Below are 23,775 nucleotides of genomic sequence, written 5' to 3' on the forward strand. Positions count from 1 at the left end.
CATGTTTATATCAGGTACAGTTTAGAGATCAAATATTATGTTTTGACTAAAGGTTTGTTTGCTTGTTTATTCAATACCAAAACAAATAGTCTATAACTCATCAATATATTTCACAAGGCATAATAATAATCAACTTAATTTTATATGATACTAAACTTAAGAATATATAACTGTTTGAAAAATTCAAACATTTAGAGGAAAACAATAATTTTTTAAAGATTGTAAAGAAACCCGTGCTGAAGTAGCTCATTTGATGAACAACTGAGCATAGTGAATGATTTCAAAGCCAACCTCAACCATAATCAACACGATGATCATCCATTCCAGTCTGATGTGATGTTTGTCACTCAAATGGTGTGACAGAAGCTCGACAAGTTCTAGGCAATGGTTTATTTTGGTATTCATGGTCTGGAAAAACATCAGAATGAGTCATTGAGAAGAACATGAATAACATTTTTTTTTTTTTTTTTAATTTGCCTTTTATTAAAAAAATAATTATAGCAAAATAACAAAGTTAGATAGACATTGTAGACTTACTTTGAGTCGTGTAGATATACTGAAATAGTTACAGGTAGAACGGTAAAATGTTTCTAAGTGTTCTCGTTCCCAGTAAAAGTCTGGCAAATCGAGGAGATCTGAACTTAAATTAATCCTGTGTCTCAGTCCGAATAGTTCACCGGTTTTCTTCATGACTTCTTTCCTAGTGATACGGATAGGCAATCCGTTTTGTAGATCCTGATGAAGGAAAAAACCAGTGCTTCTTAGTACTTTCAAAATATACAAAATGCCTCCCATTTTTATCATAAATAAAAAACTAAATATGATGATCAAGTAGTTATTAACTATAAGGTGGTAGGTGATGACGTGACATAGTCTGACACAATACTTTCCATAATAAATTGTCAAATGCCCTAAAACAAGTCTTACCATCAATTTGTTTTTAAAACTTTGGTACCTATTAGAAGGTACTTTGAGAACCCTAAGCACTCCTTTACGGGACTTGGAATCTGGGGCTTGGATTAATTGAGGTAAAAGGTAATGACGAATAGGGTGGGATGTATAAAAATCAAATCATTTGTTTTTCAAAATTTGGAGTAATATACCTATAATGTTATGAATTTAGGGTAGATGATGCTAACACATACCTATATATAGCCATATAAAAGTAGGTACAAATCCAAGCAATTGTGCACTTAAAAACCCTAAAATATGCAATAAACATTTTAATATTTATCAATTATTATAAAATCACATATAATATAAATTAATTTAACGATGAAATCTGAGAATATTGTATCCACTATTATTATAAATAAAATTCATGACGGTGACGTATACGAATATTATTTTAGATCCTGGGTGGAGCTGAAGGAATACAATGATGTGTATTTTTTATTATTTACGTTTCTGATGATACTTTTTCAAGCATAAAAATAATCCTTAGTCAATTTTGAAGAAGTTTTCTTTCAGCAAATTGGATCTAGTGTGAAATCTGGAAGGTAACAAAAAAATCCCAAGAACTTTTTGAAATAAATCGGAATTTAAAAAAAAACATTTGTTAATTTTGGTAACATCAAAAAATTGTTTTTTATCGTGTTTAATAATTTATCATTGATCAATCCCTAACCAACCTAACCTAACCTATTCAATGACGATAACACACAAAAGTCGACCCTCTCCTCCCCTCACTTACTGTAGATATAAACAGCAGAGCAGTCATTACTTCACCAACTATATTTGAAGGCTTGACCTAACGTAACCTTACCTAACCTTTCAAAGTTTCTGATATTCAAAAACTCACTTGTGTTACGAATTCGACCGAGTCTATGTACTCTTCGAGCAGCGCTTCCCACGTACCCAGTTTCACGCTGTGCGCCATCGCGTTAGAAAACGTGTATCGGTCCAAGTCAGACGCCGTCACGTCATCGCCGATCAGATGCACATTTCCCTTTTGGATCGAACTCTTTCTATATAAACGATTAATGATTTAATTTGAATTTTGAATTTTCTATTTTTATCAGCACTTAAAATAATTCCCGTTAATTTTTACATACGTTTTATGAATTATTTTTCAATTTTCATCTTATACAACCAGTTACGAGATTATTGACTATTTACTGTTTTATTATAATAACTTACTATGATACAGAGCACAACACTACAACAATCAAGGTTGTTGATGGTGACTAAAATATCGGTAATTTTTTTATATTAGGATAAAAAAAAATACACGATCTTAGTCCAAAAAAAAAAAAGCTTGGAGTAAATCAAAACTAACCTTTTTTAGCAGAGACAAATTATTCCAGCAAAAATAAAGGATAGTTGTGGTAGATTTTGGAGGTAGTAGAGCAAGTAGATGTGACCTGGAACTTCTTATGTTCCTTGCACCTGCTGTTTATATATTGGATCGTCTATGTATACAACCAAAAATAACACCCATGGCGATGAACTGCGGACAGTACCACTGATACCACCCATGAATTTAAGGGTGCAGGGCCCCCCAAAAGGGGGGGGGGTCAGAAGGACTCATGGTACAGGGGTCCGGCGTTCATGTAAATAATTTCTTCAATATATAGGTATATATTACTATATTAGAAAAATGTTTCAAATTAATTGTTATTTAAGTCTTCTTAAGCCCTAACCTAAGCCCGTATTTAGTTCTGTATTAGGGCCAAAAATAAGATGTGGAGACTTGGGGTGGCTTGTAGGGGTGAATTCACCCTCCCTGTCATTCTACCCACAACTTATTTATTGTATATTTTTATTAATATGTGTATTACTTGTCGTTCGTGTACGCGTAATACATGATTTCTCTTTCGTCCATAACGATGTGGTTGTCGTAGGACCCGATCTCGTGTTCGACTAGGAAGTTAATCAGACTGCTGACCTCTAGATCTGACACGTTCCATCCGACCACCGAGCCTTCGCGGAAGAAATACAAATGCCTAGGCTCGTTGGTCACGTGAAACTTGGAAACGGCGTGAATGACATCGGCCGGTATAGGTTCTGTAAAAATCGTCAAAATTCGTATGTTATCATAGATTTTTATTAATTGTTATATTGCCACGGAAAAAAATAGATAGGTAGTTAATTTAGCTATAATTACAGTATATTTTACTGTAAATTATAATTACATATGTGGCAGCTATAAATTTAGTTCAAATTACAAAATTGAAATAGTTAAACTTTTATAATTATTTAAACAGTATAATATTATATATACTACCCATATTATAACTATAATGTTTAATTCATATAAATATAAAATCTTGTTACATATTATTGTTTATTTAACCAATTGTTACGTAACGATTCTACTATGAAAATTAATCATTATGGCATAAAAATATTGTGGCACTAATTAAAATGTATAGTGTTAAATACACTAGTTTTAATGACCAATGGTATTACATATGTACACTGTACAGTGTAGGCAGTATAATAGTATTATAGGTAAAATATTTGCATATAATGTTGTAAAGTCCAACCATGGTCACTTGGTAGTTTCACTGTCCACTGAAAACTGAAAACTCCAACACGATCCTAACCGTCTACATTGATAGAATAGTTTTACGAGAAAGATATCGCCACAGGGCGCACTGATGGTTACAGCGTTACAGGTACATATATGATTATCATGGTATATTTATTCGTATTTAATATGTCTTATATACAGGGTCCGTCAGAACAAACGCATGTTTTTCAAAATGATGCTATGCTCAAAGTAATTTCAGTAAAAAATGTTTTATTATATCAAAAAATGCATACGCATATGCAGTTTCTTCATATGTAACAACATTTAGGTTTTGAAAATAATGTCAGGTATATGGCGCCCTTGAACCACTAAGTAGGGGTGTTGGCACTCGCAAAACGATCCTATCGTGTCAATCAGCATCTGTCTCGAAATTTTTCTCACCACTTGAGTGATCTCGTCTCTCAATTTATCAAGGGTTCGTGGTTTGTATTGGTAGACTTTTGATTTTATGTGACCCCACCAAAAAAAATTGCATATTCTCAAGTCAAGGGATTAAGGAGGCCACGGGAATGTCCCCAAAACGCGAAATGAGCCATATGTATGACATGATTTACAAAACCTAAATTTTGTTACATATGAAGAAACTGCATAATATGCGTTTACATCGAATATGAATGATATTGTTATTGTCAGTGACGTATTTGATTTAGTTATTTGGGAGCGGGGTTTCCCCTCTCAAATACACCACTGGTCATTGAAGCGACACAGTCAATAATAAATTGTTTCAAGACGTGATCTCGCTCACCATCGGTATCGTCGGAACCGCTGTACAGGCACGTGGGCTCGTACATGTTCGTCTTGGACAGCGCCGCCGACAGTTGTTCCAGGCGAAACTCTTCAGCAGTCGAGAACGCCGTCACGCACCAATACTACGAATACGTCAAGTACGTGTAAATTGTGTGATGATATATTATTTTAATATGGTACATATAAGTTACAACCAACATAATTAATACTATTAATAGTGTCACAAAGGTGCAGCGAATAAATTAAAAGAAATAACCCAAGTTAAAACTTAACGTTAAGAACGTCAAGTTATAAATTAGTGGCTAACAATTAAAATAATATATTTAATTCTAAAAGTTTAAAGTTAATAAGAATTAAGAAGGAATAAAATATTAACTCAATTTGTTTATAGAAAGTAAATGTATGTTTTAAAATTATACCAATATTGGCCATTGGTTACCACAGCATTGCTTTCAAATTTGTTTAGTGCAAAGTGGGCAATTATCCAAAATCCAAATGCTCATCCCTATTTATTCAAATTCTGGAGATTTTTCGAACTACTTAGAAACTACAAAAATGTTTGTTTTTTTTTTTTTTTAATTAAAACCCTATTGTTATTCTCATCTGAAAAACAGCAGTTTGTATTTCCATATAGGACACTTCTTACGTAGTATTGTAGAAATAACACCTAGAGTATTTAAAAAAATGATCTTAAAATAGATACCAATATTTAAAAATTTTAAAAATTAGATTTTGAACAACTCCATTATTGATTAAAAATGAATGTGAACTCTACTTTCTGTCACTCTGTATAATAATTAATAAGTAATAACTAAATATTTTGCATCCTTCTTAAAATTCTTATCAAATCATTCTTAAGTTTGTCTTTATTGAATTCATTAATTTCATTATACCTATGAGCTATCAGTTATTAAATATATTGCAAAGTACCTAGATGAGTGGTTGTGACAACCAAAGAAGAAGCCTTGCTAATTTATTCACTTTGTCACTTTTGAGTATAAAGTACAAAGGGTAACAAGTACTAAGTGTCTAAGTGTGAGTATACCTCGCAAACGGTAGAAATAGTTTTTTTTTGTTTTTGAGCTGTAAGTGGGAACGAGAGATGGTCAGTCAATATTCAGGAAGATTTCGTGCCAGGACCAGAGTTTGAATTAATACTTGTGCAGGGGAATAGAGCTACGCAGCACATTTTTTTTTTTTACTAAATTTATGAGTAAATTTAAGGGAACATAAATCCTCGTGGTTCACTAAAATGGATTATATTTTAAAATGTTTAATTCAAATTATGAAGGTTACAAATGTATTGATGCCTGGAAGTTAATATGGGATGGGCAAAACCACTCACAGTTCTGCTGTGTTGAATTGCAGCTTTGAAATTGTTAGATTGACCTTTCTTACGTAAATGATTCTAATCCGAGCAGTGGTTAGGGTTAGGACCGACCGAAGACCCATAGGAGGAAATGTGGGGGGAGGGCTAAGCCCCCAAATATTATAATAGTCCCCCCCCAACATTTTGTCAGGTTTCATGTGAAATGTGATTTCATTTGAATAATTGAATATAGTTTTTTTTTTCAGTTAACTTAGCCCTCCCAGAAATTTCTATGGATTTCCGCCTATGCGAAGACCACAGGACAAGTATAAATGTATAATTGCCTCCTCCTGAGGATAATACTAAAAATAACGACGACTTACACCTTGTCGCTGACCTGTGTCTTCCACCATTGCCGGCTTTCGGCGTTGGACGCGCTTTTTCATGCCACTCTGCGATTGTGCCGCGGAAAGCGAACTCAGCGTTTTTAGGCCTTGACGTTTGGACACGGCCCCGAAAATTGATGACCATGGCCTACACGCACGAGTCGCGATGAAGCAGAACATAGTTTTTTTACGTCTGACGAGTAACTATTATGAATTATGATAATATGTAAATATTGTAATAGGTACAGACGGAGAAATTAACGTACGAGTGAACGATAGCGTCGATTGCGTCGATTGCGACGAACAAACTACAAAGAGTCAAAGACGGCAGCACGGCGCGACTATTAAAAAAGACACTTGACGACTACTCACTGACGAGCCGGCCGCGGCGATTTGTGATAACAGATAGCGATAACGACTGATAACAGTTGTTACCGCGGCTGCAGCCATAGAAAAAAGATTAAAGTGCAGGCTGCAGCTGCTTGGCAGGCGACAACATACGACATACCTACGACGACGCAATTTGTTGGCCGCGTTGATAATTGATATGGGCACTGGGCAGTGGGCAGTGAACTTCAGTACTTCACTCGTTCATTCTGTCGAAATCGAAAAAATTCGTCACTCCTAAGTTCTTACTTTCTCTCACTGTTGGGCCTGTCTGGCTGTCTACAAACTACACTGGTTCGGTCGGATACCCATCATGTTGGTGATAATGTCAAATGTTCGTATTTTTGTGTTCTTTCGTGACCTAAGACGACAAAACTACAATCGTACATGTCAAAAGTTATCGACTTAGTTTCGGACCTAAACAGCGAGTGGTATTTATACTTTTTATCGAGTCGTGGAGAAACATTTATAGAGTGATTCATTTATATATCAAGCGCTACTTTCTGAAAATGAGGCGGCGAGCCGGCGTCGGTGCTATTCAAAAACAAAAATTGGAACAAGAAAAGTACAAAGACAAAGGGACGGTGATTCAAGAGAATCAGTTTGAACAGATGACTAAACAAATGGAAGTGTTCCGCGGAAATCTGGAGGAATTTGCCACTAAGTACAAAAACGAAATCAAAAAGAACTCTCAGTTCAGGCGACAGTTTCAAGAAATGTGTGCGTCAATCGGTGTCGATCCGTTGGCCTCCGGAAAAGGCTTTTGGTCCGTCCTGGGTATCGGTGATTTTTACTATGAATTGGCCGTTCAAATTGTCGAAGTGTGCATGGCGACCAGTTACAAAAATGGTGGTATCATTGGGTTGGATGAGCTCAGAGATCGTCTGGTGAGTGCTTTATTTTTAAGATGTTTTATTTATTTTGGGATTCTTTGACAATAATTTATTTGTCGAAATCATACCTACCCCTCTAAATCGCACAACTTCCATTTAAACTGATCACTCGACTGATCATTTGTTTTCTAGATAAAAGCCAGAGGACGAAATATTCAGCATCAAGAGATCACGGTTGACGACCTACTATGTGCCGCTAAGAAGCTAAAGATATTTGGCAATGGTTTTTGTGTGATACCTGTCGGCAGGGGCCAGTACATGGTGCAGTCTGTGCCCGGAGAACTGAGCATGGATCAGACAGCTGTACTCAAACTGCTGTCATCTTCTGGCAGCCCTTGCATCAGTCTCTCATCCCTAAAAGTGCAACTCAATTGGGAAGAGACGAGAGCCGTCAACGCCATCAGTCAAATGGTGATTGAAGGCCTGTGCTGGGTGGACAGTCAAAACGACGGTGAATTCTCATACTGGTTCCCTGCTATGTTCAATGAGTGCATAATGTCATGACAATATCCCATTATGAAATTGTTTGTATACACATATCATATTTTATAAATATTAAAGATTACTGTTGAATATATTGTAAATAAATTGAATATTACATTGATGTTGATTGTAGCAGGCTATGAATTTTATCTTTTTAAAACATACGAGGTTGGGAGACATACTATACGTTTCCAAATTAAGACCTCAGCCAAGGTTCCACAAGCTTAAGACATATTTGATTTTATGTTTGTAACCCCTTCGGGGGATTACTGGAAAAAAAATTAACTCCAAAGATTCAAAAAATGCAGCACAATTAATGTTGGGTTGATAATAAAATTCATAAATAGTTATTTTGCTTAAACTTTGTTAGGTATTTCTAACCTTATTTTATTACTTAGTCATAAAATACAGTTATTAATTTATTATTAAAAGCACTAATACATTGTTTAAATTGGCCCAAACTTTCAGGTATAAATCACCCACTGTTCACTCTATCCAGCTCATGAATCAAGACTTAAATGTCCATAAAGATGGTGAGGTAGAAAAACCGTGCTTAAGCTAAATGATAGTCAGAACGTGTTTAGTAAATATGTCAGTATCTCCAATAATTATTTATATTGTTAATTACATTTGAGATCAAATCAGAGGTACAGAAACAAACAAAACCACTTTGCCTCTAACTTTATTCCTTGAGAGAATAATATTGTTACGAGCTAGTTGTAATCATGTTTCTCCTGAGTTTTGTTGATAATATCTCATTTATAATTAAAAATAATACATTAATTGTTTTCAGTAAAACATCACTTAAGTTTTATTAATATAATATAATATCAGTGTAACAAGAAAGTAAAATAAAATAAAAAATAATAATTTACAAATTCTAAGTAATTGTGAGTCACAAGATTGTTTGGTAATCTACACGACTACACAAACTTGTAAAAAATTATAAACTATTTCTAGAATAGAACAATATTATCACATGTAATTGTTTTAATTTATCATTAATTGTTTTGGCCTATGGCTGACATACATAATATTTATCAAAAACACAAAACAAAATTATTACTCGGTACTATGTGTACCTATCATCTATTCAGATGTATTTTCATTCAAAGAGCAACAATGTTCTTTTTCATTATTAGCATTAACATTAGTAATAATATAGTGTTAAAGTTAATTATAATCAGGTATAATATAAAATATTATATATAATATACATTTTTGTAGAAAAAATATTAATAATCAATACTTTACACTACTTTTGTCGGTTATTTCAAAAGTGAATTACCTATAGTTATTATTTAAAAATCACAGTCACAAAAAAAGGGTACAAAATAAAACAGTGGCATGAGTTACTTAACTTATTTAAAGAGAACATTATAGTGAGGCAATTATATTTTACGTTAAAAAAAAGGCATTCTTTTGATGTATTTGAAACGTCACAATGTATAAAACACTATAATTTATCTTCAAAATAATAATAATATGATGTATACAACATGTACTTATTTATGCGAATTGTACTATTGTATGTTTAGTAAACTTAATGCAGTAGGAGAATTAATAACGTAATATAAAGACAATTTAACTTAAAACCTCGAGGGTGAGAAGATGAGAGATAGTTTGAAATTCATAATACATATAATAATAAAATTACTATAATTATTAACAAAAGATTGATCAAATATAACAATGATTATGAAAAGAAATATATTTAATTGATATAATATGCTGTTGGAAACTACATATTTAAATTTAGTTTCTCAAAAATAAATACATTTAGTGAGACATTATATAAAGTATAAACCTTAAAATATACATATTATATATGATACAATGCAATGATTAGTAATAATAAACACATTTCAGATAGTACAAGTTAGGTATTTTGCTCAATTATACTAAAAAAAAAATAATACTAAAGAAAAAAGAAAAAAATCAGTCTTAGGTAAACTTTTCGTTGATTATTTGGTTTGATAACAAACCCTTGTCAAAAATCAAATTCATATCGTAAAAATAACCTTCAAATCACAAACTCAAAACCATATTTTCTACATGCATTAGAGTCTAGGAAACAACAATAGTTGCGTAAATGTTGTGAATGCAATAACTGTTACGCATTTTTAATTAAATATTATGATTAGAAAATTTAATAATAAATATAATAAACAGATCTAGCAATTTTCTGAACAATCAAAATATGTATATTTTTTAAGCAGTGGATATAAATAGTTGATACTTTGAAGGGCAGTAATAATAATTAGAGATTTATTTTAATGTTTTAACACTTGGCCACCTCCATTATTTAAAACTAACAAGACAAGTCCATCCGAACGAAAAGTTTATATAGTATGAAAAATTTAAATGTATAAACATTATATTATGTATATTTGATCAGCATATTGTGTGACATCGATTAGAGCATAAATGGAAACTTAAGGAGATGAAATTTTACAAACAATCGATAAAAAAATCATATTTTGGAGAAGAAATAATTTGTAAAAGTATACCTTGATTTTCAAAAAACATAAGACCTATTATTGTTTATCCTTAATATTCCTTCAGGTAGAAAGGGCAAATCGTATGTAGATCTATTACATAAAATAATTAAAAGAGGAAATTGTACAAAAATGGTTCTAAAAATAAATATACATTAATGTAATAAATGCTACCGCAGACTATACATCCATATGTTTGGAAGGCTGTTGTATTATAAATGGTTCACTCCACATTCTCCTTAAATCACCCTAAACAATTTTAATTAAAAATAATAATTAATTAATTACAATTTACTAAGATCAGTTTACTGACAACGGGAGTATAAATATTACCTTTAAATAAGCCATGGTCAGAAGAGGCAACAGTGTAAATGGAACTAGATAGAGTAAAGCTGGTTGGGCCGCTTTAAAAATTTCTGAAGACACTGTAGCAGTAACTAGGCCCAGAAAGTATCCAATTAATGAACAGTGGAAGTAACTACAGAAAATAAAAAATAATTATCAATGATAACTTTTTTATTTTTCACAAATGTTACAGTTTAATAATAAGATTGTTCTCTTACCTTATTCTGCCAAGATGTCTAGGAGGTGGAACGCCAGTCTCCCCAAAATGTAGGAGCTGAGATTTCTTGTACGCATCATACCGCATCACGAAACACAGTAGTAGGCCGGGCATGACCTATAACAGCAAACAATATAGATGGTTTTTCATCAGAATACTAACTAATAAAGTATAACTCACAATATCCCCAAGCCCAAGCATTGAAAATCGCCCATTATGAATACTAGGAAATACTAATTTTCCAGGAAGAGATAACCTTGGTGCTTCTTTGGCAACTCCGCCAATGTGTAACTTTCGAGCCACTACTCCGACAGGATTTTCTGCTGACCTTGTTGCCACCTATTTTAATATACAATGCAATAAGTATTTTAACAATTTTTATTAGCTGCATAAGTAATACTCACCTTGACCATAACGTTGGTGTTAAATATGTATGACGAGAAAAACACCCAGAAAACATCATAGATCAAAAGGCCAGTCAACAGAAGAGTGGACACTTTAAGACTAGGAAGTCGGACAAAGGCAATAAATGCTACACAGAGTCCCATTCCCATTGCTATAAAAATTGAACAACAATTTATTTAGTACTTACTATTTTGAATTGAATAATTAAAACAAATTCTAAAAATACAATTAACATAAAAATGGTAAATTGTATTTTAAATAATTGAAGAAAAATACAGTCATGTCATGTTATTGAAACACATTAATTTATTAATTTTTATTTCATATTATTTTAATTTACAGTTAGACAAAATCAAAATCCAAAAACATTTAAAATTAATTGTTGTATACTATTTAGCATTTACCGTCCATTAACAACCAATGTCCAGTCAGTATCCAAATACAAACTATAAACAATGCCATTGAAAAAGACAGCAGCTCAGCCATAGTAAAACGACCACATATACCAAAAGAGATCCTAAAAAAAAAAAATTAATTATAATAAAACAGAATAAGTGTGTTTTGAAATGTAAGTTTACTTATTTCCATCAGAGCAAGGATTAATAATGTACTGGCACATGGGCAGTAGGAGAAATGCCAACGCAACAGTAGCTATAACTGAAACAAAAAAAGATAATGATGAGTATTAAAATATACTTTCTATAACAGCATAAAATAAGTGGTAATGATATAAGAGTATTTGTAAAGAATGTTTAGTTAGTTTAGACTAATTTATATATTATTTTTGTTCAAGTATAATTTGTTTTATTTCTCAAGGACAAAAATCTGTTCTGAGATTTTGTAAACAATGTTTTTTTGTCTTTTAATAACACCAAGGTATAATAATTAAAAAAAAAGTTTTTATGTTGTATCCACCTGAAGTATAATTTGATCTTATATCTATGTGATAAGGTTTTTAAACATGGAATTTTAATTTTTCAAGAAGTCTACATGATAATAATTCCCATATTTACAATTTTATCTCCATAAGTCACTTTAGGGTTACTTTTAGAGTAACTTTACAGTCATAAGCGTGCGCACGAGGGAGGCAGGGGAGGCGGTTGCCTCCCCTGCGAGATTTTCCTCTACACCAAAATATAATATTATACCTACCAATTGGAGAAAATCGGGTGGGGGGATTGGAGTCTGGACTTCCTTAGCTAAAGTATTGCCTCCCCTGCCAAGAATACCTACGCACGCTTATGTTTACAGTTAATAATAATCAATTGTTTAGTAAACTTCAGGCAAAAAAATGAAAAACATTGTGAAAAGTCAATCATCAGTGTATAAATTTCACGACAAATTTAAATCTATTTTTAGAATTATAATCATATCATTATTTCAATTGGTGCATTGGAATTACATTTTTATTAATTTATATATTGTAAGTGTATAATGTATAATATATAATATGATAAATCAGTGGTTCTCAACGGGGCGATATCACCCCCCCCTCCAGACCACAGTGGGCGGTGAAGTGTCACTGGGGGCCATTGAACTAGTTTTGGGCGGATAGGGTGGCGATGAACTAGTTTTGAGTGGTAGAGGAGCGGCAAGCATGTTCACACAAAAACTTTGTACATGGTGCTACCTAAAAATAATTCATACTTGATACTATGTGTTGAGCAATGCACAATAACTTATCTTTCATTGTCGACAAATTTATTATCTTATGAACTACAACTTATGTTAACGAGTATCTAACCTAATGTCGAAAAACTTGCTCAAAACCACCAAGTTCAATCATCTCACTAAAATCGTATCAAGAAAAACAATAAAAGCAATATAAAATAAAATTGATAAATTATAAAGTTTTTTTTAAATGTTTAATTTAATTAATTTACTAGTACTATAATTAAAAAAAATATGAAAAATAAAAGATTAATTATTAGATAATTATTCAATTTTTTTTTCAAATTTTCCAAATCATCAACTTCCTTCTTATTCCTCAGCCCATACCATTAATTATAAAATTTTCATATAGGGGGGGGAGGGCGTTAAAGAATTGATTCCTACTCAAGAGGAGATAAATCAACAATTTTAATCCTCTTAAAAACAAATAATAAAACCTGATTATGTACAGGTTGTAATTCAGCACGTATGACATAATCAAATAACCACAAGTTTTCTGTACTTTCTATTTTTTACTCCCATTATATTATGATTAAAAGTCAAGTACTCAAGTTAAATAAAAATGAATAATTAACAACTATAAAATAGTAAAATCAAATTATTACATAAGAATATAACATAACATGATGCACTGAAATAATGAAATTGAAATATTTACTCAATACAATACTAAACTAGCTTACTTGCAGTGCATATTGCGAATAACATTTGCATAGAATCAAAAAAGAAAAACATGACTAACAGTGATATTGAAGCTCCCAGAGGCAAACACAGAGCTTGCATAGTATCCAGTGTTTGAACATCTATGAAATCAAAAAAAAAAAAATGTATTAATCACAATTATACTTTATATTGGTATAATAATTAGTTTACAAAACAATACCATCAGTTTCTGAGCATATTAGAGTCCAGAAAATTGTAAGAAGTTTAAATTAATTTAATGAAAAATAAAAATATTAATTTTAACTAATTTTAACAGATATCTATGGAAAATTGTCACACATTTTATGGACACTTTATGTTGTAAAATACTGAAATGAAATTATTTTAAAGCATGTTAACCTTGTTTTCGCTTACTAATATCTGTCAAGCATACAGAGCTTCCATTGGAGCTCTTAGATTTTTCCTTTTCTCTTTCTCTGGCTTCCTGTTCCATATTTAAAGATCTGGAATGTATAAAATTTTAAATGATGATAAATATATTACATACAAAGTTAGGGGCAATAAATGTATAGGTGTATTAAGTATTCAATATTTATTAACCTGAAACTGCCATAAACAATTAACAGAATAGATATCAAAAATGTGGAGACCCGAGATGAATCCATTATTGTATATGCCCTGAAAAGAATTATTTTATTTTATTTTATAAAATAGGTATTCATTTATTTAAAATAAAATAATATATATAATAATATATCCTACCATTGATAATCTACTTGAGAAGACATTTTGGTTTAATTAGCAGTGAAGTCTTCTGTAAATACAAATAAAGTGAACGTTTTAAAACAAAAACTCACAATTTTTATTATTATATCTAAATATCAATATACCTATATATATTACCTATGTATAAAACTAATCAATTTCTAAAATGACAAGTGACAACCAAGGAAAGTCCTGATTTAGTATTATTAAATTATAAACACTTAAATGTATAAAACTGATATACTTTGTTTAGGTAGGAAAGTTTTTGTTTTTTAGTTATTGGACTAAAGATGCTCTCCCCCAAATGCTATGAAATTGAATTGTTTACTAATATCAAATATGTCAAACAATGTTAAAAATTAAGTAACAACAAAATAAATTATTAAGAGGAAAATTCTATTCAGATCATGAATATGTACTAACTACTAACTCCATTAAAATATAGTAAAATTCTCGTGTAATTTGGCTTTTAATAATTAAAATTAAAAATAATATACTTCTAATCTTAGTATCTTGATTGTCTAAATTAGCAATTTTGATTTTTATAAAATGTATGATATTATTTTGTGATTCTTATTTATAAATCTAATAAAACAGAATGAAATTGAAGAAACTACTTGAGGCCAATAAGTATTTATACATCAATTTATTTATATAATACCTACTATGTATGTGTTTTTATTTATTGTACAGAACATCATAACATAACAGATAGTGTAACATTGAAGCCTTACCTACTAACAAGTATCTAAGCCATATAGGTAATTTATGGAGGGGTTTACATAACATATCATCAAACAGGTATAGGTAATAGGTATATTATTCTTTTAAAATTATTTTCGTTAGTTGATTTAAAATGGAAACAGGAAGTCTAATGGGCAAAATTAACATTTACATTCTTTTAAGTAAGCACTTTCAAATTCTAATATCCATATATAACTATATAAGTAATATTTCATTGTTCAAAATGAATAAGTATTCTAAATATATATAACTTATTTAAAACTTGAATTTATAAACATTATAATTGCATATAACTACACGTAATCAAGATAAACAATCATTATTAAGGACTTAATTAATATTTATTTTTTACTAGAGGCAGGCATTTGTTTTAAAACTAAGACCATTTTTAAGTAGGTTGATGTTAATTTGTAATTGAATTCCTAAGTCCTATGTATTTATAATTTATAAGTACAATGTGATTAGTGAGTTATGTGGGTAAAATTAACATAGAGGTTTGATATAATGATATACTTATCATAAAACAAATTTTATTTAATTGTTCATTTTTATAAGTGAACTATTGACAATTAATAAATATAAACCATATGTACATGCAAAAATATATTATGTATATTCATATTATCTCTAAAATAACTGTTATGTCCGCTGTTATGTATATACATCATATACATACAACTAACTTGTTAATCATCCATTAAATTATAATATTATATTAGGTAGGTGTGTCAGTTTTACACTAGTTCTAAACACCTTTTATTCAACTTTAATAGGGTTTATTTTCTTATTTGACATTAGTTTTATATTAAGTCCTAGACCAATGCCAAGAAATATGATAAATGTTCACACAACAACTGTTGAATAATTAAAGAATTGTTTCATAAAAAATAAAAAATAGCATGTACCTGCTATCTAAGAAATATTTATTATAACTGTAGATAGATACTATATTATACGAGATATTATATAAGGGGCATGTACCTACCTTCAACCTTGGTACATAATAAAGTGTTTTTTTTTTAAGTTATCTTGTTTTAATAATTAGTATTAAATATAACATTTAATTAAAATGTATAAGATAATTATTCATAATACCTAAATAAAAATAATAGACTGTAGCATATAGGTATATTATGGAGTTCTGTTATTTTGTGATAAATTATTTAACGCACGACAATTGATTGCAAGATATAGTTAGTTCATTAGTTCATCACCCAGTTCATCATAATAACAATTGACCACAAAAATATTTATTCTTATGGCAATACCTAGTATTGCATATAAATTATAATACTAGATTATAAATTAGAGGAAAAATAATATTTATGCTGATTAAAGTTACATTCAGAATGATTAAGATATAATGAAAACAATTTAAGCCTAAATAACATTTAAATTAGTAAACAATAATAAAATAACAATTTTATTCAGCCCACTAACAACAGTTGTACCTCAAGACATTTTTTTATTTAATCTGGTATAAATTTTCCCTTAAAAATACCAGTATAATGTTTTTCATTTTTAATATATCTAGAGGTATACTTAAATAAGCGTGTTATCTCCTCTTATTATTCTTTCTCTATTGATATCACAACTTATAATTGTATGCATAATATCATGGTAACACTTACATTATTTAGAAAATACTAATTGATGTTTTGTATCATCAAGTTAAAAAAAAATGTTGATATAGGTAGGTACCTTGTATATATCAAAATAAACTAAAAGAGAACTGGACTCAGGTATTTTTATTTGTGTATATCCAATTAAACCAACTAATTTCTAGATTAACTTATAGCTCAAACTTGCAATTGAAAATATTATATGATGCCTCACGGAATATATTCTTTATTTGTAGGTACTATGATAAAACTTAGTTAATACAATATTCACTCTGTTTAACTTATAAAACACACACACAAAGCCGACTTAAGACATGTGCAAGCCGTATGTCTGCCATTTTATATGGAGAATTAGAAACCACATTTTGACGATAGATACAGATAAATCTGGGAACTACAGCTAGCATTCATATGGTTGGCTTACTGAGGGTAACAACCAGGTATTGTTTTGAACATGGTAGAGTAAGTTTCTAAAGATTAACAGAGTTTATATATTTTTACAGTTCCATACTTTGATTGAAAATTGTTGTGCTTTTATTGTTTCCTCTCATTTATAAATTATGATTAATTATATGGTTCACATACTAAAGCAAATTGTGTTTGTACCTAGGCACTATCATTTTACGTTTAAAGTAAGAACTTATACTTATATTATTTACCTTTTAATAGATTACATTTTTTTAGAAAGAAATACTGATAAAAACTAGTGACAAGTGAACTAAGGTACATTTTAAACACTGTTACATACATATATATCACCAATTAATAATTATCAGTAGTGGCTAGTGAATCACATTGGTATATTTTATAAATTTCATAATATTACTTAGTTACACAAAAAAGATTGGTTTGGGAATTAAATGGGTAGGTACTACCTAATTGATTTTTCTGTTTGTTTTCAGCTAAATTCAGTAATTTTAAATTAGGTATCTAAGTATCTTTATGTCCAAAGGAAGAACACTATAAAAGTTTATTTCAATTGATTTTATTTTTCTGAGATAATCAAAACATTCAAAACCTATTTATTCATAAAAGTAGACTAAAAATAATTGTCTTACCATGAGTATGATTGTTATTATTATTTTTTTAATGGCATAGCTGCGAAGAAATACATAACCACAAATGGTAAGCAAAAAAAAATATTATAGGAAAGGAGACCAATTTGCTTGTCAATCATGCAGAAAACAATAATTGGGCAGTTCAATATTATACTATTAAGTAGCTACCAATGTTTAAAAATGTGCTGAAAGGAGACATTAAAAGTAGGCTAAATTACACATGATTACTTTATTTATAATAATAAGCCTTCAGACTCAAAGATCAAATTTATATGGATTTTGCTCAAATCACCATAGCGATTCGAGTCTAAATCCTGCCAAACATCTTAGACTCCTTTCAAAAATGTTGAACAAGGTGATTTGGTGACTACTTAATGACAAACCGTTAGTTTTAAGGATAAGACGGTGTCATCTGTAGTTGGTCATCAACGTCGGAGTGAAGACTAAGACATTTTTTTTTTTTTAAGCGAAACTTTGGGGACAAACGATCGTTATATTATTGATTATTATTAATTAAATGCGAAGCACTTACGCGTGGGACTTTGTATTCGGGCTATATTATGATCGCAGAACGGTAGATGTGATTTGCGGAGGCTAAGACGTCGTCGGTCCGCATCTGATGCTCATCGATGTCCATCCCGTCACTCTGTCTTCGACGAATCGGAAACGAATCCTTAGTAAAACTATACACAGAACGACGGAAATCGTCTCAATCTCTTCCGCTCCGTACCAGTGTACCACTTAAGCAATCCGACCGATGACACTCGGCACTCGGTATTCGCGTCCACCTGTCATCATGACAAAAACTCGACGACGGAAAAGTCGTCCGAATACCGAATAACGATTTTCACACGAGTCATGGGTTTTTTGTTGCTTATCATATAATATTTCTGTCAAAACCAAACGAATCCCAAACGCGGAGACCACCGGAGGATTGGCGAAAAATATTAATTAAGTCACGAACCACGGACAACACGGGACATTGTAATGTAGGTTGTTAAATTATACTCGAATAGGCTTCCGCGGCATATTATTAAATATTATTATCAAAAATGTAATTTACAAAATAATTTGTCAGCCGTCGTCATAGACCCGTTGTCTTTTGTTGTTATTGTTTTAGCGATATGCCGTGCGGCGTGCGTGCGTGCGCGCGGAGTTAAATTTGGAACGCGGCCGCGGACACCACGAACACAACTGCAGCTTGAACAGTGAAACAATGTAGAAAAATGTAAAACGATACAATATAGTACCGTACGACGTCGGACGTACACAACTAGAGCGGACAGCGGTAGTTGTGAGTTGGGACTGTCGAGTGGTGGAGGTAGCGGTGTTGAAGATCGGTGAGTGGTAAAGGTGGCGGTGTCGTTGATTGGTGAGTGACGGAGGTGGCGGAATGGTTGTCGACCGCGGTAATGGTATACTTGTGTATGGGTGTCTGGCAGCCCAGCGGCAGGCGGTGTGGGAGTCGTGGTCTGTATCTTTAGTAGAGTAGTTGCCATCGCAGTATCCCGGCAGCGTTGCGGGGGGAGTCGAAGTAATGCGCGTGCGTTATCACTTATCACGACGATGTTATCATTATAATATTATCACGACTTCAGCTGTTTAGTTCGCCGCACTGATCACGGACTAAGAAACGATTTGGTGGGCGGGTGACGGGGAGCCGGCCCCCAATTGCCTCGGTCCTTCTACCTTTCCCTGGCCAGCTCAGTGCTCGCATTGTAAACACTAAATACTAAATAGCTAATTGAAGCCGCGTCCACAACTGACTACCTGAGAACGCACAGACCGAGCATGTGTGCTCACGCCGAGCCAACCGACTCGGCTCGCCGCGTTCGCTGTGTGTCAAAATCATGCAAATTTGTAGAACGCACAACATGAACACACATGCTCGGTCTGTGCGTGCAAGCACGCCGTGCACGCAGCGTGCTCAGGTGTGGACGCGGCTTAACATGAACACTATCTGCTTAGTAAAATGTCGACTATTTTGATTTTGATTTTTTTTAATATAAATATAGCCTATAGGTCAGGCGCGTAGCCGGGGGGGGGGGGGGTGTTACAAGTGTAATAACTCTCCCTCCTCAGCCGTGGTATACTTAATATTTTTTTATCAAGATAAAAATGCATCATAAGCACGAATTATCTTAAATCGTGATTTACACTTATTTTATTTTATTTATCAAAATTAAGTATATTAGTTTATATAACGATAACAATAATGTAAAGCACTAAAGCCGGGATCCGGCATTAATTACTATTTTAGACCGTTCTGTGATGTTTTATCGATTACTCGTTTCATGCACGAATATATCTTTTTATGCGGCGTGTAAGAAAACGTTTACAACTTCTTAATTATTGATTATTTGATTATCATGATGAAGTATCGTGTACATACGTATAGTTATCAATTTTGTGTTTATAATTTTTTTGAACAACACCCCCACCCACCTTAGACATTTCTAGCTTCGCGCGGTAGTAGGTAGTAGGTTCATAATAAAAACTAATAACGGTACTCGTTCAACCTAATCTAACCCTAATAACTATGAACTAATTGGACTATGACACATGTATTCGTTAGTATTCTGATTTAGTATCTAAATAATACTCTAATTTATATAATTCTAATGTAGTATTCAATTGCCACTAGGTAGCGCTAAGACCAAAAATGTACTAATATAATCAGCAGAGGCACTTCGGGTCCGTTAAAAGCTTGCTCATTTCCAGCCCTTTCTATCTTAGTCCGTGCACTGAATTAAATAATTCACTGATCCATCCATCACTCAGTCGTCGGCAGATAGCGCGTCCTACGTTCGCCGCGAAAACTGAAACTATCTACTTACCTACTAATAGTAGCCAGTAGGTACCGATGTGTGATGAGGAATATATAATAAACAAAAATATAGGTATTAAAAAACATACTATTAAGGCTTGGATGAATAAATGTTGAAATAAATATATATATAATGCAATAAAAAATAAAAATTATTCAATGATACACAAAAAACAAGCATAAAAATTTCACGCTTTTATTTAATTAATATAATAAACTGATCGAAAAATATTTTTTACGGAATTGCATCATATTATTCAATAATTATTAGAAAAATAAAATACGTACGAAGCTTCACCATATAAAACATAATATAAAAACCCGTATTTTATCATTTATCGATTTATCCATAATATTATTAATATTTAACATGAGATCATAATTAATTTTCTATAAATCTATAATTGATACATTTTATCTATCAATACCAATAATAATGATAGATAAAAATGATAATAATCATAGACAAATCTTGTTTTACTTTAATCATCATCATTCATCATCAACGTCTTTCATTTGTCGAGTCATTCACTGACTGCAGCATTGTCGTTTTTCACTTGAATTCCATTTGTATGTATTATGTATTAATACATACCTTGTAGTTTGTATGTATATATATATATATATGTATATGGACATATTTTATATTATAATAAAATATATAGTGTGTTTTTTACTCGAATTTTTTCTCAAGCAGGTATTACAACCTGTATATATATTATATTACATTATACTTCATTATATTTTCTTCAGAAACCACAATAATATTTTTGATTTGCAAAAATATTCAATTTCAGTAATTGTATAGGTAAACTCGTGGATTCTGAAAGCCGACCTATGGATTGGGTATAAAGACGTATGGTGTATGCATATCCCAGCTTATCATATACTGCAAATATATAACATTATTATGTTTTGTGTTTATATTTATTTTTTTTAAGAAAAAATAAATTATTCTTGAAATACCATTATATTATTAATTTATATTGACATTTGGCACTACAGTTTTTCCGCATCCCTTTTTGCAATATATATAGGTATACTCACTAACTATAGTTATAGTACCTGATTTGAAATCGATATGTATTATATAAACACTCTATATAAAATCGTTTAGATTTTAATAACCATCGATAAATATATATATACTATATATATATATTACATAATATACGATTCCACAAATTTAATTTATATACATGAATACACGGTACTGAATACCGTAAATAAATATACTAAACGTATATGAACAATTATTTTACTACAAATCGTTTTAGATTCTGAACAGAGTGAGGAATGTATTGATTTTACAATGATGCGTTTTTTTTTTGTTGTGTGTCTGTGTACAGCATAACTAGTCGAAATAATGCTTCAATTTCAAACTTTGAGGGTGGTTTCCGATGTAAAAGTGAATATCCTTGGTGCATTATATAGAGGTCAAAAGTAAAAATTTTCCAACAGTTTTCAAAAAAATCGAGAAAAACAAAAAAAAAATGACAGAAAAACGGGAATTTTTATCCAAAACCAGTTTTCGACCAAATCGATATTCGATTTTTTTTATATATGGTTGTAATCTTGTAATTCAAAAACTAATCACTGTAAATACTTGAAATTTAACTTGTTTTGAGTTATTTAAAGACCACTGAGATTTTCGATTTTTATGAGAATTTTTTGTTGAAGTGTCGGTAAAAAAATTTTGGATGACCAAAAAAACTTGAAAATTGAATACAAGGTTCCTTATGAGTTGTTCTTATTGAAGAAAAAAAAATTAAAAATCGTAAGTCACAATTTTTTTTTATAAGCGTTTATAGTTCAAATTTTTACGAAATCTGTCGAAAATTTGCAAATAATTTTGAAGTTGAAAAATCATAGAGAAAACTCGAAGCATCATTATGGGAAAAATTTTAAGTGCGTTTGAAGTTTAAATTTTTACGAAATAGCGTATAACGACAACGATTTATCCTCAAACGATTTTAAATATTTGTTAGTATTCAAAAAGTATAAGTCGTAGATACTTGAAAATTTCACAAGTTTTTTAGATTGAAATTTTCTTTACATGATTTAATTTTCAAAATATTTTGAATTTTTTTGAGATATTTATAGACAACTGAAATTTTCAATTTTTCTGAAAATTTTTTTTTGAAATGTCGATAACATTTTTTTGGCCCTATCAAAATACTTGAAATTTAATACAAAGTTTCTAATAAGTTATTCTAATAGTGATTAAAAATTTTTTAAGAATACATAGGCACAATTTTTTTTTTATAAGCGTTTATATTCAAATTTTTACGAAATCTGTAGAAAACGCGAAAATTTGCAAGTAATTTTGAAGTTGAAAAATCATAAAATGTTTTGTGTTTATAACTAAGGATTAAAAATACATTACTAAGTTTCCATAAGTTTTCCTAAGTAGCTATAGAGAAAATTTGAAGCGTCATGAAAAATGTTTTAAACGTTTGAGTTTTAAATTTTTATGAAATCAGGTATTATGTATGATAATATAAGGTATTATGAATTATGATAACTACATAGCCATACGAAATAAATAAATAAAAATAACTACATGCAATGTTTTTGGAAAAATTGATTAACCATGCCTTATGCAAAATGCGTCCTAATTGAAAAATAAAATATTTGTTTCAAAATAGAATATATGACAATATTTAATTATAATATATTATTATCCTAGACTGAAATTAATCATCTTCGTTCAGAATCGTTTTTCTTATACAATGATACCTATCATTGCATTTAAATTTAACCTACCCTATAGTCAGAGGTCCACCCCACCCCCTAATGTACAGCAGAGCGACATCCACTTACCCGCTTTTTTTTGCCAATGTTAAGATATTGAGCCTTTTGAAATATTTTTACCCTACTAGATTTTTAGGACTTCGAGCCACTATTCTCTCAAGTATATAATGTAGTGTATATTCTGCACTATAAAGCCATCATATAAATATAGAGTAAATTGCTATTACCTATACCAATTTTATAAAAGTCTATAATTAAGACTGTACTTTATGTCTCTATACCATTATTATTATTTATTATATTCGACATATAGTCACGCCGTACCATGACATGAAACTATTATATTGATCATTTAATTAAATTAATAATAATGTCTATTAATATCTGTAAGATTTCTGTAACAAACAATATACCTTTATAAAACCAGCAATATTATGTGAATTCACTCTATCATAATAAATCTCGA

At 30.9% G+C, this 23,775-nt stretch overlaps 3 protein-coding genes across 5 annotated transcripts; 1 reads left to right on the forward strand and 2 right to left on the reverse strand.

Moving 5' to 3' along the window:
• Positions 1–86: 86 nt before the first annotated feature.
• Positions 87–6,157, reverse strand: LOC107172106 (required for meiotic nuclear division protein 1 homolog). Its single transcript, XM_089227844.1, has 6 exons — positions 5,975–6,157; positions 4,281–4,404; positions 2,781–3,006; positions 1,802–1,967; positions 538–735; positions 87–408 (listed from the first exon to the last, which is right to left on the reverse strand). The coding sequence occupies exons 1-6, from the start codon at positions 6,155–6,157 to the stop codon at positions 247–249; spliced, it is 1,059 nt and encodes a 352-aa protein (XP_089083970.1). The 3' UTR covers positions 87–246.
• Positions 6,158–6,441: 284 nt separating this feature from the next.
• lsn (vacuolar-sorting protein SNF8) lies at positions 6,442–8,618 on the forward strand. Of its 2 annotated transcripts, XR_016191775.1 has the most exons (4): positions 6,442–7,251; positions 7,390–7,781; positions 7,874–8,110; positions 8,209–8,618. XR_016191775.1 is itself a non-coding variant. In XM_015510270.2 (3 exons), exons 1-2 carry the CDS (start codon positions 6,874–6,876, stop codon positions 7,759–7,761), a joined length of 750 nt encoding a protein of 249 aa, XP_015365756.1. In that variant the 5' UTR covers positions 6,442–6,873; the 3' UTR covers positions 7,762–7,781; positions 8,209–8,618. The 2 variants fall into 2 exon arrangements, 1 of the variants encoding a protein (XP_015365756.1); XM_015510270.2 differs by lacking the exon at positions 7,874–8,110.
• Positions 8,524–19,172, reverse strand: SppL (signal peptide peptidase-like protein). 2 transcript variants are annotated; one of them, XM_015510271.2, is made up of 12 exons: positions 18,261–19,172; positions 14,302–14,353; positions 14,140–14,217; positions 13,939–14,042; positions 13,560–13,679; positions 11,784–11,862; positions 11,610–11,722; positions 11,205–11,356; positions 10,981–11,139; positions 10,802–10,917; positions 10,572–10,716; positions 8,524–10,487 (listed from the first exon to the last, which is right to left on the reverse strand). In XM_015510271.2, the coding sequence occupies exons 2-12, from the start codon at positions 14,325–14,327 to the stop codon at positions 10,419–10,421; spliced, it is 1,161 nt and encodes a 386-aa protein (XP_015365757.2). In that variant the 5' UTR covers positions 14,328–14,353; positions 18,261–19,172; the 3' UTR covers positions 8,524–10,418. The 2 variants fall into 2 exon arrangements, with proteins under 2 accessions (XP_015365757.2, XP_089083969.1); XM_089227843.1 differs by having other exon boundaries at positions 13,954–14,042; positions 18,261–19,170.
• Positions 19,173–23,775: the final 4,603 nt, after the last annotated feature.

Source organism: Diuraphis noxia, unplaced genomic scaffold, assembly GCF_037042655.1.
Source record: "Diuraphis noxia isolate RWA-SAM2 unplaced genomic scaffold, SU_Dnox_SAM2 contig0004, whole genome shotgun sequence".
Taxonomy (NCBI): Eukaryota; Metazoa; Arthropoda; class Insecta; order Hemiptera; family Aphididae; genus Diuraphis; species Diuraphis noxia.